At 38.5% G+C, this 20014-nt stretch overlaps 1 protein-coding gene across 1 annotated transcript in view; it reads right to left on the bottom strand.

Annotated features, from left to right (window-relative positions):
- LOC148160599 (ribonuclease inhibitor-like) overlaps window positions 1-20014 on the bottom strand; it is a 31066-nt gene that overhangs the window by 8117 nt on the left and 2935 nt on the right. Inside the window, exons 2-3 of the mRNA XM_088003993.1 lie at window positions 3720-3899; window positions 234-407 (exon numbers count right to left, since the gene is read on the bottom strand). Of these exons, the coding sequence (XP_087860119.1) occupies window positions 234-407; window positions 3720-3877 (332 nt within the window). The 5' untranslated portion in view covers window positions 3878-3899. The remainder of the gene's footprint in view (window positions 1-233; window positions 408-3719; window positions 3900-20014) is intronic.

Genomic DNA, 20014 nt, shown 5'->3' with positions numbered 1-20014 from the left:
GGTTAATTGGCCCCTCCAGGTTGTCCCTAGGTGTGAGTATGTGTGTGCATGGTTGTTTGTCCTGCGACGGACTGGCGACCTGTCCAGGATGAACCCCGCCTCCCGCCCAGAACGTTAGCTGGAGAGGCACCAGCAACCCTCCTAACCCCACTAAGGGACAAGGGTGTAAAAAAATGGATGGATGGATTTATATAATTGTTCACAGAAATATCAATAATTATATAATTACAAACCCCAATGCTTTCAGTTTGCAGCCTTCAGTCTGTAGAAAACCACAGAGCTCCTTCAGTCCAGAACCTTCCAGGTTGGTGTTGCTCAGGTCCAGTTCTGTCAGATGGGTCGGGTTGGACTTCAGAGCTGAGAACAGAGACGTCCAGCTGGTCTCTGACAAACTGCAGTCCTCCAATCTGAATAAAGAATAAAAGATGAGCTGAAGCCAACAGGATGCAGTTAAAACTGAAATATGAACAAATAAATAATAAAATGTAGAAAATTAATTTCCCTGAATGTAAAAGAAACATGATGAACTGATTCAAACATCTGATCCAGTCAAACTCGTTTAAAGAGTCCAAACCAGCAGAACCAGAACATTTGATCAACAAAGGAACTCAAAGTTTTTCTAAAAGTTTCTCAGGATCTTAAACTCAGTCGGATGTTTTTCTCTCCATGTTTCCTTCCAGGCTCTGTATCAGCTGACTGCTCTGTACCTTCATCTATCATCAGATATTTTAGGTCTCCAGTTTTTGGTCATTAATCTATTAATGATGTTTTTCTTGCTGGTTGTATTTTAACTGCAGCTCATTGCTAAGTATGACAGATGTAAACGTTTTATTTCAATCCGTCTAATTCAGAGTTTTACAACATCCATTACAGCTCAGATTCTGAAAGTTGATCATTTTCTCATTTTGTGGTGATTCAGTTCCTGAACCATCAACTAGAAAATATTGAGTCTTTTCTCTGTCAGATTGATTTGGGTCATTTAGTTCAAGTTCTGAATCCTCCATCAGAGACGCTGCAGAAATGGGAACATTATCATAAAGAACAACCTGATTGTGAAGACGAGTCATTTTTAAATCTATTTTCCAGGTGAACCACATGAGGATGATTTCAGTCACTGATGAAGCTTGTTGCACACAAAGCTTTACAAAGGTAAGATCTCACTTCCTGTCCTACAAAATAAGAGCTGAATCAAGATGTTTGAACTAAATGACTTTAACACCAAAACCTTCACAAAGTCAGTATTTACTGCAGGACTGTTAATTAATGATCTTTATATTATTTGTGTCTCCTTCATGTCAGGAACTCAGCCAGAAGACTGTGGTCATCCTGACAGAGTCTGACTGTCAGAACAAACTCAGATTTCCTCTGGAAGCTGCTCTCAGTGGTTTGGAGGACGACTGACTTGTAATTTGCTCCATCAGTGGAATTGACACTAAAATGGAAACTCATCACCTGCTTCTGTGGTGGGATGGTGTTCCACCTTCCCCCGCTCTGTCCATCAGGTGCAACTAAAAGTGCACCGTTGATTGGTGGGCGGGGCAGATGCCTATTTGGGCGGGCTGCTGCAAGGTGCGTGCGTCTTTGTTTCTCCCACTCTTGCTACGGTCGGCGGCTACATGTCGGCTTGTGGGTTTGGTCGACTCGTCTGCGATCGTAAGTGGCAGTTTTGCTATCCGTGGCTGAGATCATGGTTGGTTTTTGGCTGCTACATTTGTCGTGCGTTTCTGCAGTGTTGCTCTGATGGCGTTGCCGGCTGCAGCTGGGGGTTGCTGTGGCGGGCGGCTTCAATCTGGTCCTCACCTGCTGACCCGCTTCCTCCCGGGTTAGGCTGTGTTTCCACCCCTGGGCACCTGATTGTTTTTGGAGCTGCAGCGCTTTGGATGGTCTGCTGTCTTGTCTTGTCTTCCTGTTTGTTTGGGCTGCTCTCAACTAAACCTGTTGCGGATTGGGCAGGCTGTGTGCACGGGGCATTACTCCTCTGGCCTTGTTGAAGGGCATTTGGAAGCGGATGACAACAATTTGTTCCATTGTTTTCTTTTATTTTGTGTGATTGAAGTTACTAATTGGTTTTCTTTGTTTGATTTACTAATTTCTTTTGCATTGCGTGTTTTATTCCTTTTGGAATAATTGAACGCATCTGTCCTGGTTCCTTTTGTTCCAGGGACCGAGTAGTGGGCCTGAAGCCTCGTTTTTAAAAATAAATGTTTTAAAGAAAGTGTTAAAATATTGTGCACTATTAAATCTGTGTTCAGGTGCATCTTGTTACTTTTAGAAAGATCTCCACCTGTTGGTCACACCTCCATGTTGTTTTGCTTCCTGCCAACATAAAACTCCTGCATGAGCTGCAGCTCCAGGCAGTCGAGTCCCCAGAAAGCTTCCCTGTTTCTAGGAACCATTTCATCCAGAGTTGGTCGACTTTCTCTCAGACGCTGAACCTTCAGTCTGAGCATGTGCAGAACCTCCTAACACACCTGGTCCAGATTCATGTGCTTCAGCTGGTTCTGATGTCTGGACCTGAATACTCATGTCCTGAAGAACCTGCAGCCTGTTGAGCTCAGAGAAAAACTCAGTGGTCTGGATTTTTTCAGATGAAGCTGAAGTTGGTTTCTGATGGGAGAAACCAACTTCTTGGCTAAACGGCTAAAGGGCGATTTGACCTAATTATTCACCACCCTCAGCATCTTTCATTTACAACACATATTTGAACCTGGACAAGATTAATATCAACTAATAGCAGAATATTTAAAACTAAGTGTGGTTTTGGGGAAACCTTGAGGTGATTTATGGAACTTCAGTAAAGGGTGATTTCATTCTGTTTTTATATCTGGACCACATGAGAACTGAACTCCTCCTCAGAAATTTCCATTATTTTGCTGTAATATCCAGTTTTAGTTATTTTGTTTCCATAAGATGCTGAAAACAGTGAAACATTAGGTGGAATCGCCCTTTTGCCATTTCCTGAATCAACTGCAATCTCAATCCAATTTCACATAGACATAGACTGAAGGGTTTGGCTGCTGGTTCTGATCATCAGCTGGAGACCCGACTTGGTAACCGGATCAGAACCACTCAGTTTATTCATGAATGGCCTTGGGTTCTTCTTAAAGCTGCTGAAAGCCAATGGAGGCCATTATTTCCTAAGGAGACGTGACCTGATGAAGCTTCATCACAGAGACGAGGCTCCAACCGACTGACAGCTGTCAGACTGAAGAGGACGGTTCCTCTCTGACCCGGCCCAACAGAACCACAGCTTCAGGACAAAGTGAGGAACCTGCTGCTGCTGCAAACCTCACTGTCATTCAGTTCATCTAGATTTGCTTTTCTACAATCAGTCACTTCTTAGATGTTTCATTAATGATGATTTGAACTGGTCAGTGTTTGTGGCTCGACTGGAGGAAAACATTTCATTCTGGATGTAAAGATGAGAATCAGAAATAAAACAATCTGAATCTTTACCAACCAAACTGAAACATCTCCATCATTAATTAACTTCATTTGAATTATTTTACTCATTTTGTTCATCAGTCAGAAACATTTTAAAAACTGAAAGTTCAATAATCTCAAAGCTATAAATAAGAATATAATTCATTTGTAAAGTAAAAGGTTTAAGATGTTATTCTGACATTTAGACAGGTTGTTTTAAAAGAAAAATATAAACATTAATTAATCTAAGGATTAATGTATCAAATGATTTTATTGTAAAAATAGAGAAAACAAACCTCAGATTCTTCACTTTACTGACTGAAGTCTCCAGGATCTCAACCAGGTTCTTCATATCAGAGTCTCCACCTCCATTTATCCAGATCTCACTGATTTCCAGTTCATTCAGATCTGGGTTGGACTTCAGAGCTGAGGCCAAAACTTCACATTCAGCCATTTGGAGCTTACAGTCACCAAATCTGTGATGAGAGAAGAAATAAATTCAGTTCTTTGCTCTTTCTCTCTCTTCATCTTTGTTTCTTGAATAGGTCTCAAAGAAGGTGTCAAAATCATTTACACCATCCTATCTAGGTAGTTTGAAACTGCTTAGAGGTTTAGAAAGAGGACACACCTTCAATGCATATATTAAAATTAGGAATACACCTCTTAATAAAAGTCTCCACTTCACAGAAGCAAATCGAATTGCTTTGTCTGCAGCCACACGAGCAGTTCCCAAAGGCGCCTTTGCTTTGTCTCTTATTTTTGTATTTTGTTAATTTTTCTACTTTTCTCAGGTAATTAATGTCTGTTTTATGGTTTGGACTTCTTGATGGTTTGGGTGTGATGCTGATCTGTTTTTCTATGCATTTAATTGTCTGAATAAAACCCTATATATGTCTGAAGTAGAATGGTGACTGGTTGTTCTCTGAGTGGTTTCCATTTTATACATGCAGAACCCTGAATTTGGGACACTAGAGGAAAATAACAAGCAAAGAGGTTTAACATTTTATTCCTCTAATTTAACAATATGGGGGCTCTGTCGGTTCTTTGGGTTTCCGCATGTATGGGCTGGAACTTTATTGACTTGCTTTGGTCCGAGGTGCCGAGTGGACCGCTGAAAGGAGGAAGAGGCATTTGACGAAGACAGAAAGTTGTGGAACTGAACTTTGGTGATAAATGTGACTTAAATCGGAACATGATGACGTTGGATTTAGAAAGAAGTGACTGTAATACTATGGATTGTAGTGATGAGGAAGGAAGGAGTGGTCGGAATGAAGATAGAGTGGGAATTGGTGAGAAAGGGTGGAAAGAAGCAGCGAGCTGTTGAAAGAAAGAGGAAAAAAGGAAATGAGAAAAGCACTGAAGAATCCGATAATGAAGGAATTGAGAAAGGAACAGAAGCACCAAAAAGACAAAACCTGAATATTATAAGATTTGATGAAGGAGAAGGAGTCAAGAAGATTGATCCACTTAAGCTAACAAAAGCACTTAAAACACACGTTGGGGAAATTAAACATGCTAAGATACTGAGAGATGGAAATCTTTTGATTGGATGTAATTCTGAAAGTCAGGTTGAAAAGGCAAAAACGATTGGATGGGTGTGTAAAGTCAAAGTCAGAGCAGTTGTTAAAGTGGGTGAAAAAAGAAACAATGAAAGCAAAGGAATTATAACAGGAGTGCCATTGAGTGTTGTCGAGAAAAATCGAGCTCAGCCCACTTCCCCATGCTGGAGATTTTAGTTTAATAATAATAAATAAAGTTATCTTTAAAACTGATTACACAGGTGACATCAAGACCCAACAGTAGAGTCAGACGGTAATAAAATTAATCTGGTTGTGTGTGTTGTTATTGTGTCCTGCAAACTTTGCTTTAATTCTACTTTTTTCTATTTAATCATAAAAAATCATAGTCTGACAGAAAGAGAGTCATGGAACAGGAAGAGCAGGTTTCCCGAAGAAAGAGGAAGTTTCCAGCCTGCAGTGAATAAAAATAGTTCAGATTGCTCATTTTGGGCATTAAAGGTTTAAAGAATAAAATCTAAACATTTTGAGTAATTGGATAAAACCCAGAGTAGAATACTTAAATTAATAATGATAACTTATGATTAAGCCAATAATTAATATTGGTTTAAGCAGTGGTTGATGTTGGTTTGATTATAAGAATATTTACACTTAGTCTTAAACTTATGGAAGTACTTAAAGGTGAAAGAAGTGACTGTAACATGGTGTCAAATAATTGGAATAATGGATTATTCTTGGTTTCTTTTCAGAAATGTCTGTAATAACTCACATCATGATTATAATAAGAGTAACTAATAAGTAATGGTTATAAAATTATGAATGAATGCTAAATCAGAGAAACTAAAAGGTTATAAATGTGATTTTGACATTGAACTTGAAATGGTGTAAGGTGTGTAACTGTAACTAAAGGTCACTGATGTTGTGTTGGAGGTAGATGGTAGGTGAAAAGTCAGGGAGAAAGAGGAACCGAAAGGAGAGCAGAGGTGACCAAGACATTAGGTCATTAGAACAGACATCATGTCTCCAAGATGGTGATGGATATGAGATCATCTGTCCAAGCAGTCAGTACAGAGGAAACAGGTGCAGAATTCAGACAGGGAACTGAAAGTGCAGCTCAGGAGAAATAAAGTTCATCTGCAGTCTGAGGCTAACTAAAGAACAGTTGACGTCAAGCAAAAACGTCCATGAGGAAAGAAAGTGTGTGGCTGCTGATAAGAATAAAAAGACACCAGACAGGAGGATCAAGGTTCTTTGTTCCGCGGCGTTCGAGTCGAGCAAATGGAGAAGCAGAGTCAACGGAGGGCTGCGTGATGATACCCCGGGACGACTACGCGCTGCACAAGAAAGGGACAAGATCCGTTTACCCACAACCCGGGACTCTGATTCGACTGCGGCACTGCACTCAACCCAAAGGTTTACATCGATGCTGCAGTGGACATGGGGAATATACCAAGATCTTTTGTGGATAAAGAACTGAGTTTGTTGAGGATTCTCACCAGTTCAACTTTGGATTTATTCTGAAAGGATCCTGCCACGACAAAGACAGGACTCCGTCCATGGACGTTAAAGTTTTCTGCTGCCAAGATCGTCTCTGCATCTGGGTTTGAGTAATACTGCCTCCCCCCAAAGCCTCTATTTAGATTTAGACACAGTATAGGGTTAGAAGTAGGAGTAATTGTTGTTGATGATTCTTAAAAGTTTCAATCTCTTAATTTTTCATTGAAATGCTGTATGTCTTTTCCTCTGCTAAAGCTTGCTAATAAAATTACTAAAGTCTAATTTGATGTTGTGGACAATTAAATTAATTGAGTCATCTACATTTGATTTCTCTGATCATTGTAAAATCAATGCTTGTGGTCCTAGTAACTTAGGGTGGCTTCGTACGTTCTTTAGTTCAGATAAATAATGTCCCTGGGACTTATTCCTAGTCGCTAAAATTATCCAAGTCGGTTTCCAAGTGCACGTTAATTTATAGGGGATGAGCTACCGTTAACAGATGTGGTTCATGAGTTCGGACATCGGCGGGGCTACTCCGATGTCTGGGTCATGAACTGAAGCGGGGCATAACGTCTGGATGAAGGTAGTTAGAACTTGGACGAATCATCCCCGCTCCCAGCTTAAATAAAAGTTCTCTAAATCCTTATCTGCGGTAATACCCGGGAATTAGAGTCTTTTCGGACCCGTGAGACGGAGAGCTGGTCAGTAGTCAGTCTGCTAGAGTTAGGAGGAGTTAAGGGCGTGGCTGAATACTGAGAATTAACACCATGAATTTGGTAAATGTGGAGTTGGAGTTAAACCAAAGTGTTGTAGTTGTGGAGGAGAGCACAGTGTCACTTTTTGGGGTTGCGAAGTAATGAAACGACAATCAACGATACAGAAAACAAAAGTTAGACAGAAAGTGACATATGCAGAAGCGTGTAAAGTGGTTGAAAAAGAGAAACAAAATGGGAAATCTCTAACAGGAGAAAAGCAAGTAATCTCAAGAATTGTGGAAATGTTTGAAAAGAAAATTGAAGAGGAAAAAAAGAAAATGGTAACTTTTATTGCAGGAGTTATAAATGCAACATCGGATGTGAAATCAAAACCGGAAAGGGTTCAGATTATAGTGAAGGCAGCGTGCCATAGTTTAGACTTAAAGAATATTCGGTGGAGGACATAAGGGGAGAAATGTGTAGTCCAACAAGTCAAGAAGGATCATTTTAATCTTACAATGGAATGGGCAAGATTTTAAACAGTTTATTTATGAATTAAAAGAAAAACCTGATATAATTACAGGAAACTTGGCTGAAGCATTTTTTGGATTTCAAAGTAAATGGATATATTGCAGTTAGCTACGATAGACAAGAAGGAAATGGGGGAGGGTGTCTTTCTCTGATTAAGGAAGGTATTCCGTATAAAATTATTGGAAGGAAAGGAGATTTGGAGTATGTTGCCACTGAAATATGGGTGGAAGAGAAGGTAATGTTGATTCTTAATTTTTTCAATCCTTGTAAAAAGCTTGAGTAAAGTAAACGTGACGAGATAGATATGAAAGGAAATGTTATTTGGTGTGGAGATTTTAATCCACATCATTCATTATGGGGTAGTGGAAAAAAGATTATAATGGGAACATTTTAGATGAATTTCTAGATAGTAATAATTTGGTTTGCTTGAATAATGGTAAGAAGACAAGAATTGATATAAATTCAGGTAAGGAATCTGTACTAGATTTGACATTTGTTTCTAGCTGTTTAGCTCCACTATGTGATTGGCAAGTTAAAAACAAGTCATTTTGTAGTGATCACTACATTATAATCAGCAAAATAAGGGTGGGCCAGGTGCATAGCACTGAAATGATAGGAGGAAAGTGGATATTTGAGAAAGCACATTGGGAGGAATTTTATAACCTATGTGATAGAAAAATTTTAAATGTTCAAAATGATCAGAGTATTGAAAGTATGAACCGAGTGATTAGTCAGGGTATTTTAGCTGCTGCAGAGGAGGCTATTCCAAAAACATCAGGGAAAAATAGGAGAAAGTTGGTTCAATGGTGGAATGAAGAGTGTAGGAAAGCAGTTAGAGAAATAAAGCATTTAAATTGGTTAAAAGGTCTCATCATTTTCAACATTTAATTGAATATAAAAAGTCACAAGCAAAAGTCAGGAGAACAATAAGGAGCACAAAAAGAGAATACTGGAGAGGTTTCTGTGACACAATTGGCAGTAATACAAAACTAGGGGATGTTTGGGGGATGATCAAAAATGGGAGGAGCTAGAAGGGAATGGAGTTATCCTATACTAAATAAAAAATGATATAGTAGCTTTAACTGACAGGGAAAATGCTGATATGTTAGTAAGCACTTATGTGGGGATTCATAGTGGGGAAAATTTATCAGATAATGAAATAGAGGGAAGGGAGAGAACTAGAAAGGAAAATGATGGAATCTTAAGAAGAAAGGAGGATTATAATGATCTGATGAATTATCCTTTCTCTATTGGAGAGCTGAAAAGAGCTTTGGATAGAACTAGGAATTGTGCTCCAGGTAAAGATGAGGTGTGTTATATTATGTTAAGACATGTAAGTGAGGAAGTTTTAAATAAATTATTAATTTTATTCAATAAGATTTGGAAGGAGGGGAGGAAGCTATTGTTATCCCATTCAAGAAACCTGGGAAAGATCATAGTAACCCTGTAAATTACAGACCAATAGCTTTAACATCTAATCTGTGTAAACTGATGGAAAGGATGGTGAATGAGAGATTGACACAATATTTGGAGTCAAAACATTTAATTGCTCCTTATCAGAGTGGTTTTCGTAGAGGGAGAGGAACAATGGATCCTATTTTATGTTTAGAGGATGATATTAGAAAAGCTCAGATTAATAAGGAAACTGTTGTTGCTGTGTTTTTTGATGTGGAGAAAGCATATATGTTATGTTATGGAGGGAAGGGTTAATGATTAAATTACATCAGATAGGTATTTTTTACGGGATAGAAATATTCAAGTTAAAATAGGAGATCATGTTTCGAAATGATGTAAAAGTTTTGGTAAGTCACTTTTTAAGTCACTTTTTGCTGATGATGGAGCGTTATGGAAAAGGTTATGGAAAAGTTAAACTACAGGAAGGTATAGATAAAGTGGGTAAGTGGGGAGTAAAGTGGGGCTTTAAATTTTCAATTGAAAAGACAAAAGTAATGATCTTCACAAATAAAAAATAGGGGTTGATAAAAAGTTGTATTTATATGGGAAAGAGAAAAAGTTGACTGGTTTCGGTTTTTGGGAGTAGCTTTTGATAAACTAACTTGGGGAAATCATATAGAACATATTATGGAGAAAAGTAAAAAGGTTTTAAACATTATGAGGTGTTTAGCAGGATTGACATGGGGTGCAAGTTTTGATTCCCTTAAAAGTATATATGTGTCTCTAATTAGATCAAGAATAGATTACGGGAGCGTGGTGTATAGATCAGCAGCTAAAACTAGGTTTAAAAAGTTAGATGTTATTCAAGCCAGAGCAATGAGAATTTGCTTAGGGGCAGTTAAATCAACACCAATATGTGCCTTACAAGTAGAGTCAGGAGAAATGCCATTATGCATTAGAAGACAGCAGCTAATGGTCAATTATTGGATAAGTTTAAAAGGACATAATGCAGATCACCCAGTTAAGAAATTATTAGGAGAGTGTTGGGAAAGAGGTAAGAAACAAATTGATAGCTTTGGGTGGGTTGGTGATGATAGAGCAAAAATGTTTAATGTATATAATAAGCAATTTAGTCCAACTGTATTGTGGCCTTTGAGACCTACATGGACTTGGAAATATATTAATGTAGACAGAAAACTAACACATATTAGGAAAAGGAACACATTAGATACTTGCAGTGTTGTGTTCAAGACCACCTAACCCGAGACCAAGACAAGACCAAGACTTTTAGGGTCCGAGACCAAGTCAAGACCAAGACCGAGGGGAGTCGAGACCGAGTCAAGACCAAGACCAGCGGCCCGCGTTACATGACACAATAAAATGTAAAATATGATCGAAATTGGTTCTCAAAATAATCTGAAAGATCCATATTACCATAAAACACCTAGATATTAAATACTTAATACATTTTACCAATATTAAATATTCCATTTCTGTGCTAAAAAGTGTGATGGTCTCGTGCCATCCCTAAAAACATAACGCCCTGGGCATTTGCCCATATTGCTCATATAAGAAACCACCACTGTCTGCACCATTAAACATAGCAATTGAGGCAATGCCCTGACGGTAAATAACGCTCAACCATGAACACTGACCAAGGAGCAACAAGCAAGAAGTAACCAAACAGAAGGCGCTCATCGTGACTGTTCTCACTCTCTATCCCAGTACATGAAGCCAGGTAGTCTGACACCATGGCAGACATTACAGCTGCCACTTTGAACAAAAACAATCAAAGAGCAATGTGCATGCTCTGCGTGCTCTTTCGTTCTTGTGTTTTAGTTATTTGTTAATTTAAATATTAACGTACATAATAAAATAAAATAATGATGCAGTGTACACAGAGCATTCCTAGAACAAAGAACGGGTTTTCTGTCAGGTCAGATCGTCATACGCTTAGCACGAACTCACAGTGTTCTGTCAGATCAGCATACGTTGTCAGATAGTCGTACGCTTAGCTCAGATATGCATACGCTGTCATTACCATATGATTTTATTTAATCAGCAACATAGGATCATGACGTAGATCATCATACACTTGGTTATTAACAGTTGTATGGCATCCAGCTGCAGCCAGACCTGCTTTAAACACACTTTGAAACCACGACAACGCATGTATATCCATCTAGTTATCATATTGTGTCATATTATAAACAATTTAATGACTTATTTTCGTCATAACTTGTTGAGTATACTGACAACTCCACTGATGGTCGGACTTCTTAATGCGCATGCGCTGGCATGGTACTCACTGCATGTATGCTATTCTGACAGCGTATGGCTATCTGATAGAACACCGGCTATATCTGTCAGACACGTCATTACCATAAGATTTCATTTAATCAGCAACACAGAATCATGACGTAGATCGTCATACACTTTGTTATTAACAGTTGTATGGCATCCTGACTTAGCGGTTAAGTGAGTTTTACACGGGCGTGTGTTGTAGCTGACTCCAGCTGCAGCCAGACCTGCTTTAAATACACTTTGAAACCATGACAACACATGTATATCTATATAGTTATCATTGTATCATTGAAAACAATTTAATGACTTATGTTCATCATAACTTGCTGCATATGGTGAACTGACAACTCCTCTGACGGTCGGACTTCTTAATGCTTAATGCATGTATGCTAACCTGACAGCGTATGGCTATCTGATAGAACAACGGCTCTCAGTGAGTGACACTCCAGTCCTATCTAATAAGTAAAGAGCCATGGAGAAGAATCGACTGTTTCTGAATGTCACCTCACTATATTGCAGACTTTTGGACATAGCGTTGTCCCATATATGCGACAAGTCAGTCAACACCTCCGCACAATAATTCAGCACAGTGAGTGATAACATTTTTCATCACAATGCTTATGTGTCTCTGTACAGCTAGCTTTGCTAACATCACGTTAACGGAGCTTACCTTCTTTGAGCTACTTTTCTAAGTGACGAAAAAAGTTAGACGTTGTCCCCACCGTCTGTGAAAGCGAAGCGATGCTGAGTTAGCTGTGGCCATCGGATTTCTTACTATTTATGCAGCGCTATTATATTACTGACGATTAGACAAACATTTTCTGCCTCTGAGAGGAAACCACTGCGCATGTCCTGAAGCGCCGTGCGCGAGAGAAAGGTGGGGAGGGGAGGAGGAGGGGGAGTAAAAGGTGAGGAGGGGAGGGGGGAGTAACAGAAACACTTAGTTGCTTGGATTTTAATCGGTGCATTTTGCATCCACTGAAAACAAAAATGTTAACAAATAAAGTGGACAGAATGCTGTACGTTTAGTGATATTTTCACAGTTGCGGTCTCGACTGGTCTTGAAATAAAATGCCGAGTCCTCAGCGCCCGAGACCGAGACCAAATGTGGTCGAGTCCGAGACGAGACCGAGACCATCAAAAAATGGTCTTAAGACCGGTCTTAAGACCAAGACCAACTTCGAGTACCACAACACTGGATACTTGCCAAGAATTTTATAATCAAATGCAGAATAAATATAATGATTATTTGCAAATTTATACTGATGGGTCAAAAGACCCCAAAAGTGAATCAATCAATCAATCAATCAAATTTTATTTGTATAGCACATTTCAGCAGCAAGGCATTTCAAAGTGCTTTACATAATTAAAATAAAAACAGCATTAAAACATAAACAGTGAGAAAGAGAAATAAAAAGCTGTAGAATTTTAGTTGAGACGCCGTCAACTGGGACTCCAACCCTTTGGACTTTAGTAAAACCTAAAGAAGAAGAAGAAGAAGAACGGCCTTCTTGGCTTCTGGCGGATTGATCTCAGTGGTTGTGCGGTTTCTGATACAAGTGTAGTTGTTGTGGTTTTTGGTATTACAGAAAAGAATCTGAGATTAGAGTTGTTCGTACCGCAGTTGGGTTTTGGCATACCCCCCACAAGTTTGACGAAATTTGTGTTCTGCGCTGGGCTGGCATACCCGAAGGATTTACTGCCCTTAGAAAGGCTTTCGGTTGTGTATTGGTACGTAGTTTAGGAAAAGGTGTGAATCCACCTGGAGTTGGATTCTCTCCGAAGGGACTGAGGTATTTGGATGGGTGTAATGTGAATTTGGACCTGGTGGTATCGCCTCTTTCCAGTCTTTCACGTGGGAGGACTGGTTCGGAAAGGACATTTAAATTATAAGGTGCATCCCTTAAGCCTTTTTCCCGGGCTTAAATGGACTTAGTCGAAATTGGGAGTAACCTCCTCCCCGTGGCAACTAGTGCCCGAACATTGGATGAAGTTGACTTGAGGTAGAAAGAGCTGATCTTTGTCGCTAGCGACCGTAGGGAAAACTGTCTTTGTATTCTTTGTTTGTGACTTTCTGTGTTTTTCTAACCTTCTTTCTGCTTCCTGTGGATTAATTTGGCTGTGATTGCTGTTTGTGGTTATTTGCTGTGTTTGGGGAGGCGGCCTGGTCTCTCTCTCTCTCTCATTCTGTGTCTGTGTGTTTCCTTCTGCTGTGAGTTGGTGCCGACACGTTGTGTGTGTGTGTGTGTGGGGGTGTGTGTGTGTGTGTGTGTGTGTGCGTGTGTGTGTGTGTGTGTGTGTGTGCGTGTGTGTGTGTGTGTGCTTTGCTGCGGGTTACTTCGTTTCTGTCTCCACAGGGTCGAGGTTCCACCATTTATATCTGTTTTTATGTGTACTCTGTCGGTCTTCCGTCATTGTATGTTCCACCATGTGCTGCTATTTGTCTGTCTGTGTGCGTCTGGCGAGTTGCTTATTCGGCATTGTTGGTTTGTGATCGGTGCCAGCGCGGTTTCCTGTCGCTGAAACCTGTGTGTGTGTGTCAGGTCTGTGTCTGCGTTGTGTTAGTGCAGAGGTTCCCAAACTGTGGGGTGCACCCCCGAGGGGGGCGCTGTGTCATTGCAGGGGGCGCGGGAAGCTGTCTGGATGAAAAAAACAAAAAACAAAACATGAACACTGTATGCGCTGGGTTTTTACCTTAGAATGGCCAACTCTGTTATTCCTATGTCAGTTTGATACAGTAGAGGCTTCCACACTTCCCATATTTGTGTCCTCTGTCACTTTTATCAGCAGTTAAAACTGTTTAATCCGTTGTTAACATGTTGCAACCTGTTTTTCCGAGCCGCCTTTAAACGCAACATGAGCGCTACGACGCTCGCGCTGGGTTTCCACCTGTGAAGGAGACCTGCTGCTGCTGTGCGGAGCTACGTAGGTTTGTGTTAGAATCACGGCAGCAAACCAGCAAAACGCAAAGAACTTTTCACAGTTTTTCCCTCCAAACTAACCGACTGAGTTGAGTAAAGCTGTTGGATGCAGGTAATGTTAGCTAAAAGATGACTAGCTAATGTTAGCTAAAAGATGACTAGCTAATGTTAGCTAAAAGATGACTAGCTAATGTTAGCTAAAAGATGACTAGCTAATATCAATACAGAACCTTAAGCTTAACAAGTACCTTGTAGGCTACCGATGTTGGTGTCTATTTTCAGCTACGTACTTTCATTTTGCCCCCCAAAAAAGTCGATCCCCCCCCCACAGTCACACACGTCGTTTCAACCAGACAGCCATTTGTAATCCATAGGGGGACGCAGAAGAAAAAGTTTGGGAACCACTGTGTTAGTGGATGTTGAATCACAATATGTTATGAAATATTATGAAATGATTTTTGTTGGATGTTATATTGCCGCATTTCTGTTAGTACATGGCTTGTTGGAACGCCTGGTTTTTGTGGGAAATAGATTTTTTCTGTCTTGCCCTTTAGTTACAGATCTTACAGGTCCCTATTTGCCAGAGCAGGGCAATGAGTGACCATTCCATTTGCATTTTGAGAGTTCTGAAGGAGTTCTTTTAACGCTGACATTTGCAGACCAGTTTTATATTTGGATTTTTTAGGATTCTTGGATTTTGATATAAATTTCTTTGGAAATTGTGTTTTACGTTGAAATGTAATGTGCAAAATAACATATTTACAAATGTTTCTACTTTCTCAGCAGGGGACAAGAAACTGTTTCAGTGACCTCTCCAAGCCGGAGCAGTGGACTGATACCATTGCTTATTTTCTATGATCATGTGACATTTACAGTCAGTTCAATTCATAGGTTTCCTCCCACAGGATGGAACACCCTCACTGATCAGCACATTTACAAAGAAACGACACGTATATGGAAAATGTTTGTCTACATGACGGTGTTTTCCAAACAGTTAATAAGGACATGATGACTAATGAATGAATTTTGTGGTGGCCATTTATGTAATGTTTGCAACTTGTAATTTCTACTAATTTAGTTTTCTATTTTGTGGAGTTTAGAATTTATTTAAGTTAAGTTTAGATCCAAAATCTGTAGTTAATTTGTATATTTGAATTGATTAGATTATGTTGGTAATTGGTTAGACCCTCCCATTAATTTGAGTAATTAAAACAGACCGGGTGCTGAGTGGAGCGATTGTTTGACAAATGTTTGGTGTGTGGATGGGAGGTTTTTGTAAATGATTTTTTGACCACTTTCACATTTCACTTTTTTGTACTTGAAACATCATATTAAGTTTACTTTCATTTTTTCACTAAGTTGTGGGACATTTTTGGTAATTATTTTGTTGCTATTTTTTACAAGAAATGAAGAATATATTTTTTCAAACAAATTAAGTTGGAAGTGCGTTCAAATCAAAAACCACCTGTTAACACCCACGGCCTTTGTTGGAATATTGTTTTTTGGAAACGAGAAGGCCGCGACAAATTTGTTTCTTGTAGGAGAATCTCCCCCACAGTCAATACATTTTGTGTGGACAAGGCTGACAGTTTGACTTGAGTCAGAAACCCTGACAACTACAGACCACCTAACTGTACTTTACTTACTTTATGGAGATTAAGGTGGCAATTATTGGACTCTGCAGACTTGATTTGGGAGGTATATTTGTTACATTATAGGTCAACGGATGTGACAATGCCTTAAAATACTGAGAATAAGATTGTGTTCTTGTTTTTGCGAGTTAGTTGAGGGTCAAGAAAACCCCCAACATCCTGCATTTTCTTACAATAGGGAGTGAAAGTGTCTGCTTGAGTGTGATTGAGAGTGAATGGAGGTCAGGAGTTTTTGATGGGTTTTAGGAAGCGCTGTGTAAATATGACGTCACTTTAGTGAGTAGCTGTGTGATCATTTTTTCTCATTTTAAACTATGTAGAGACAGTAAATGTTTTGTTTCATCAATTTACTTTGACTACTACTTTACAGACAATTCTAAAGTGATGCTTACATATATTCTATTCCGTATCACATTCTGGTTTACAGTGGAATCATCTGCTTGTATGGTGGAAGGTTTTTTACTTAAGATATTACAAGTAAAATTGAAAACAAACAAGGTGACATCTGCTTTGTTGAAGTTTTAGTATTTTGGCCTAATTGATTATGGCTTCAACGTTAACATTAATGAAAATTGTGAAATTGTGTCTTCAGCAGACTTCATCTTTCATCATGGCCTATTCAAAGTTTTTCTCTTATTTTATCCCCACAACATTTCATTTCAATTGGTCACTATGGAGTGTTTAACAGAAAGGTACACTATTGGTAAATGTAATATGATCGGCTATATGATTTAAATTGGAAATTATGCAACAGCTTGAATTAATATTCATTGTGTTGGTTCTAGCCTGTTCTTGTCTCAGAGACAGTTTTTGATTCAAATCTAAGTCGAAAGGTTATATTGAGGTTCTTATAATTTGGTCATTTTACACCAATGTGAGGATTAATACAATACAACAGGAGCAACCAGAATTTAGCCTTGGCTGATAGCAGACAGAATTAGTGATTAAGAGACTGTCTCATCCAACGAGGGCGTTTTCTTTTTGTTTTTTTACTAACACACTAACTTACTAACTGAACTAATTATTGCTTTATATGGCACAAGGAATAGACGCAGCAAGTAGTGTCTATTCCTTGCTGTATAGACACTATTTGGACCTGTTGAAATTTTAGCATATTGGGGGAAGTCCTTCAAATTTGCACCTCTACGTTTTTCTTTTGAAAATAAGAAAAACACAGGGGGTTATTATAAAGATATTACTGACAGAACTTAGAACATCTCAGTGTATTTTGAATACTAGACTTAAGATTTGGAGAACTTGTGGAACATCTCACAATATTTTGGTTTTTCAGCAAATTATCTTATAACAGTAACATAGATTCCAAATTGTTTTCAAAATGATAATTTTATTATATCAACGGGGGGAGAAGGAGAAATGGACCCTAATTCCTGGTTGATTTATAGAACCAACTTCTTGGCTAAACGGCTAAAGGGCGATTTGACCTAATTATTCACCACCCTCTGCATCTTTCATTTACAACACATATTTGAACCTGGACAAGATTAATATCAACTAATAGCAGAATATTTAAAACTAAGTGTGGTATTGGGGAAACCTTGAGGTGATTTATGGAACTTCAGTAAAGGGTGATTTCATTCTCTTTTTATATCTGGACCACATGAGAACTGAACTCCTCGTCAGAAATTTCCATTATTTTGCTGTAATATCCAGTTTTAGTTATTTTGTTTTCATAAGATGCTGAAAACAGTGAAACATTAGGTGGAATCGCCCTTTTGCCATTTCCTGAATCAGAAACTGCAATCTCAATCCAATTTCACAGAGACATAGACTGAAGGGTTTGGCTGCTGGTTCTGATCACCAGCTGGAGACCCGACTTGGTAACCGGATCAGAACCACTCAGTTTATTCATGAATGGCCTTGGGTTCTTCTTAAAGCTGCTGAAAGCCAATGGAGGCCATTATTTCCTAAGGAGACGTGACCTGATGAAGCTTCATCAGAGACGAGGCTCCAACCGACTGACAGCTGTCAGACTGAAGAGGACGGTTCCTCTCTGACCCGGCCCAACAGAACCACAGCTTCAGGACAAAGTGAGGAACCTGCTGCTGCTGCAAACCTCACTGTCATTCAGTTCATCTAGATTTGCTTTTCTACAATCAGTCACTTCTTAGATGTTTCATTAATGATGATTTGAACTGGTCAGTGTTTGTGGCTCGACTGGAGGAAAACATTTCATTCTGGATGTAAAGATGAGAATCAGAAATAAAACAATCTGAATCTTTACCAACCAAACTGAAACATCTCCATCGTTAATTAACTTCATTTGAATTATTTTACTCATTTTGTTCATCAGTCAAAAACATTTTAAAAACTGAAAATCAAAGTTCAATGATCTCAAAGTCTGAAATATGAAAATAACTCATAAGGTAAAATGTTTTAGAGATTTTAATCTGTCATTTAAAAAGGATGTTTTAAAGTATTACAATAAAATCCTTAATTAAACTAAGGACTAATGTATCAATGAATGATTTTATTGGATAAATGGAAAAAACAAACCTCAGTTTCTTCACTTTACTGACTGAACTCTCCAGGATCTCAAGCAGATTCTTCATATCAGAGTCTCCACCTCCATTTATGTCGATCTGAGATTCTCATCCAACGAGGGCGTTTTCTTTTTGTTTTTTACTGACACACTAACTTACTAACTGAACCAATTATTGCTTTATATGGCACAAGGAATAGACGCAGCAAGTGTCTATTCCTTGCTGTATAGACACTATTTGGACCTGTTGAAATTTTAGCATATTGGGGGGAAGTCCTTCAAATTTGCACCTCTACGTTTTTCTTTTGAAAATGAGAAAAACACAGGGGGTTATTATAAAGATATTACTGACAGAACTTAGAAACTTAGAACATCTCAGTGTATTTTGAATACTAGACGTAAGATTTGGAGAACTTGTGGAACATCTCACAATATTTTGGTTTTTCATCAAATTATCTTATAACAGTAACATAGATTCCAAATTGTTTTCAAAATGATAATTTTATTATATCAACAGGGGGGAGAAGGAGAAATGGACCCTAATTCCTGGTTGATTTATAGATACGGTAAATTATACATTTGTTAATCAATAATTTTGACTTTCATTCCACAATAGTGAATTGTGGATTTATTTCATGTAAAGAGCCTTTACATTGCCTTCCTGCTTGACTAAAATATGGTGGTTGTGATATAGAAACTCTTACTAAATTAAAATTGAACAGCTTTAATCAACATCTATGCCATGTTTATTTTCATTTAAAATTATTGATACATTTCCTGCATCACTGCTGATATTTTATTTATATAGAGTTACACTTGGTGTAAATTGTTACTTTTGAGGAAAATTTGGGTTACAACTGCTGTAAATTTCAGATAACATGTGAGCAACTTCTGACATCTTTAAATGAAATAGAAGCTGTTTTGAAAATGTCAGGATAACGGTGATAGTTTTATTTTTAATGTAAACTGAGGGAAATAGGACTGATTGTCTTGAAGTGTGGGACAGAATCAAGGATCTTTTGAATCTAATTGAACAAAAACTCATTAGTTATTTTACCAACTGCGTTTACAATCACAGTTTTTATGCAAGTTTCTAGCTGGAATTAATACATTTAAGTTTTTTAACAAGTTTTGTTGAGAAGTGATTTTGAATTTGTGGCAGATATTTGGTACAGGCAGAGTGAACATCTTCTAGATAAGAATATGTATTGATTCAAACAGTAAGTGAGCTTACTTGATTACTTCTGCCAGTTTGGGTTGTGAAACGTCTTGCTTAATTATATTTTTCTTCTTTTTACAGAGTTTGGGTTGTGAAGCGAGAGGAATGGCAGAGAGCTCTGTGGAAACTTAACAGAACACAGAGAAGTGAAAATTCATTTGACATTTTGGAGTGAGCAAAGTTGGCATAGACTTTTGTTGAATTTTTTATTTATCTTGTATTATTTTCCTCTGGCAGTTCTGCTCTTGGAGGTTGAAGTTGGTCTCAGGGAGGGTTTCTGAGGCTGGGAACTGAGCTGGAAGGTGTGAGATGACAGTGTTGCAACTACGCACTGTGCCTCTGATGCCGGACTGTCAATTG

This window comes from Poecilia mexicana, unplaced genomic scaffold, assembly GCF_051168715.1.
Source record: "Poecilia mexicana isolate PSO_F unplaced genomic scaffold, ASM5116871v1 scaffold_2, whole genome shotgun sequence".
Classification (NCBI taxonomy): domain Eukaryota; kingdom Metazoa; phylum Chordata; class Actinopteri; order Cyprinodontiformes; family Poeciliidae; genus Poecilia; species Poecilia mexicana.
Note: the sequence above shows the minus strand (reverse complement) of the source record. Positions and strands in the feature narration are given on the sequence as shown.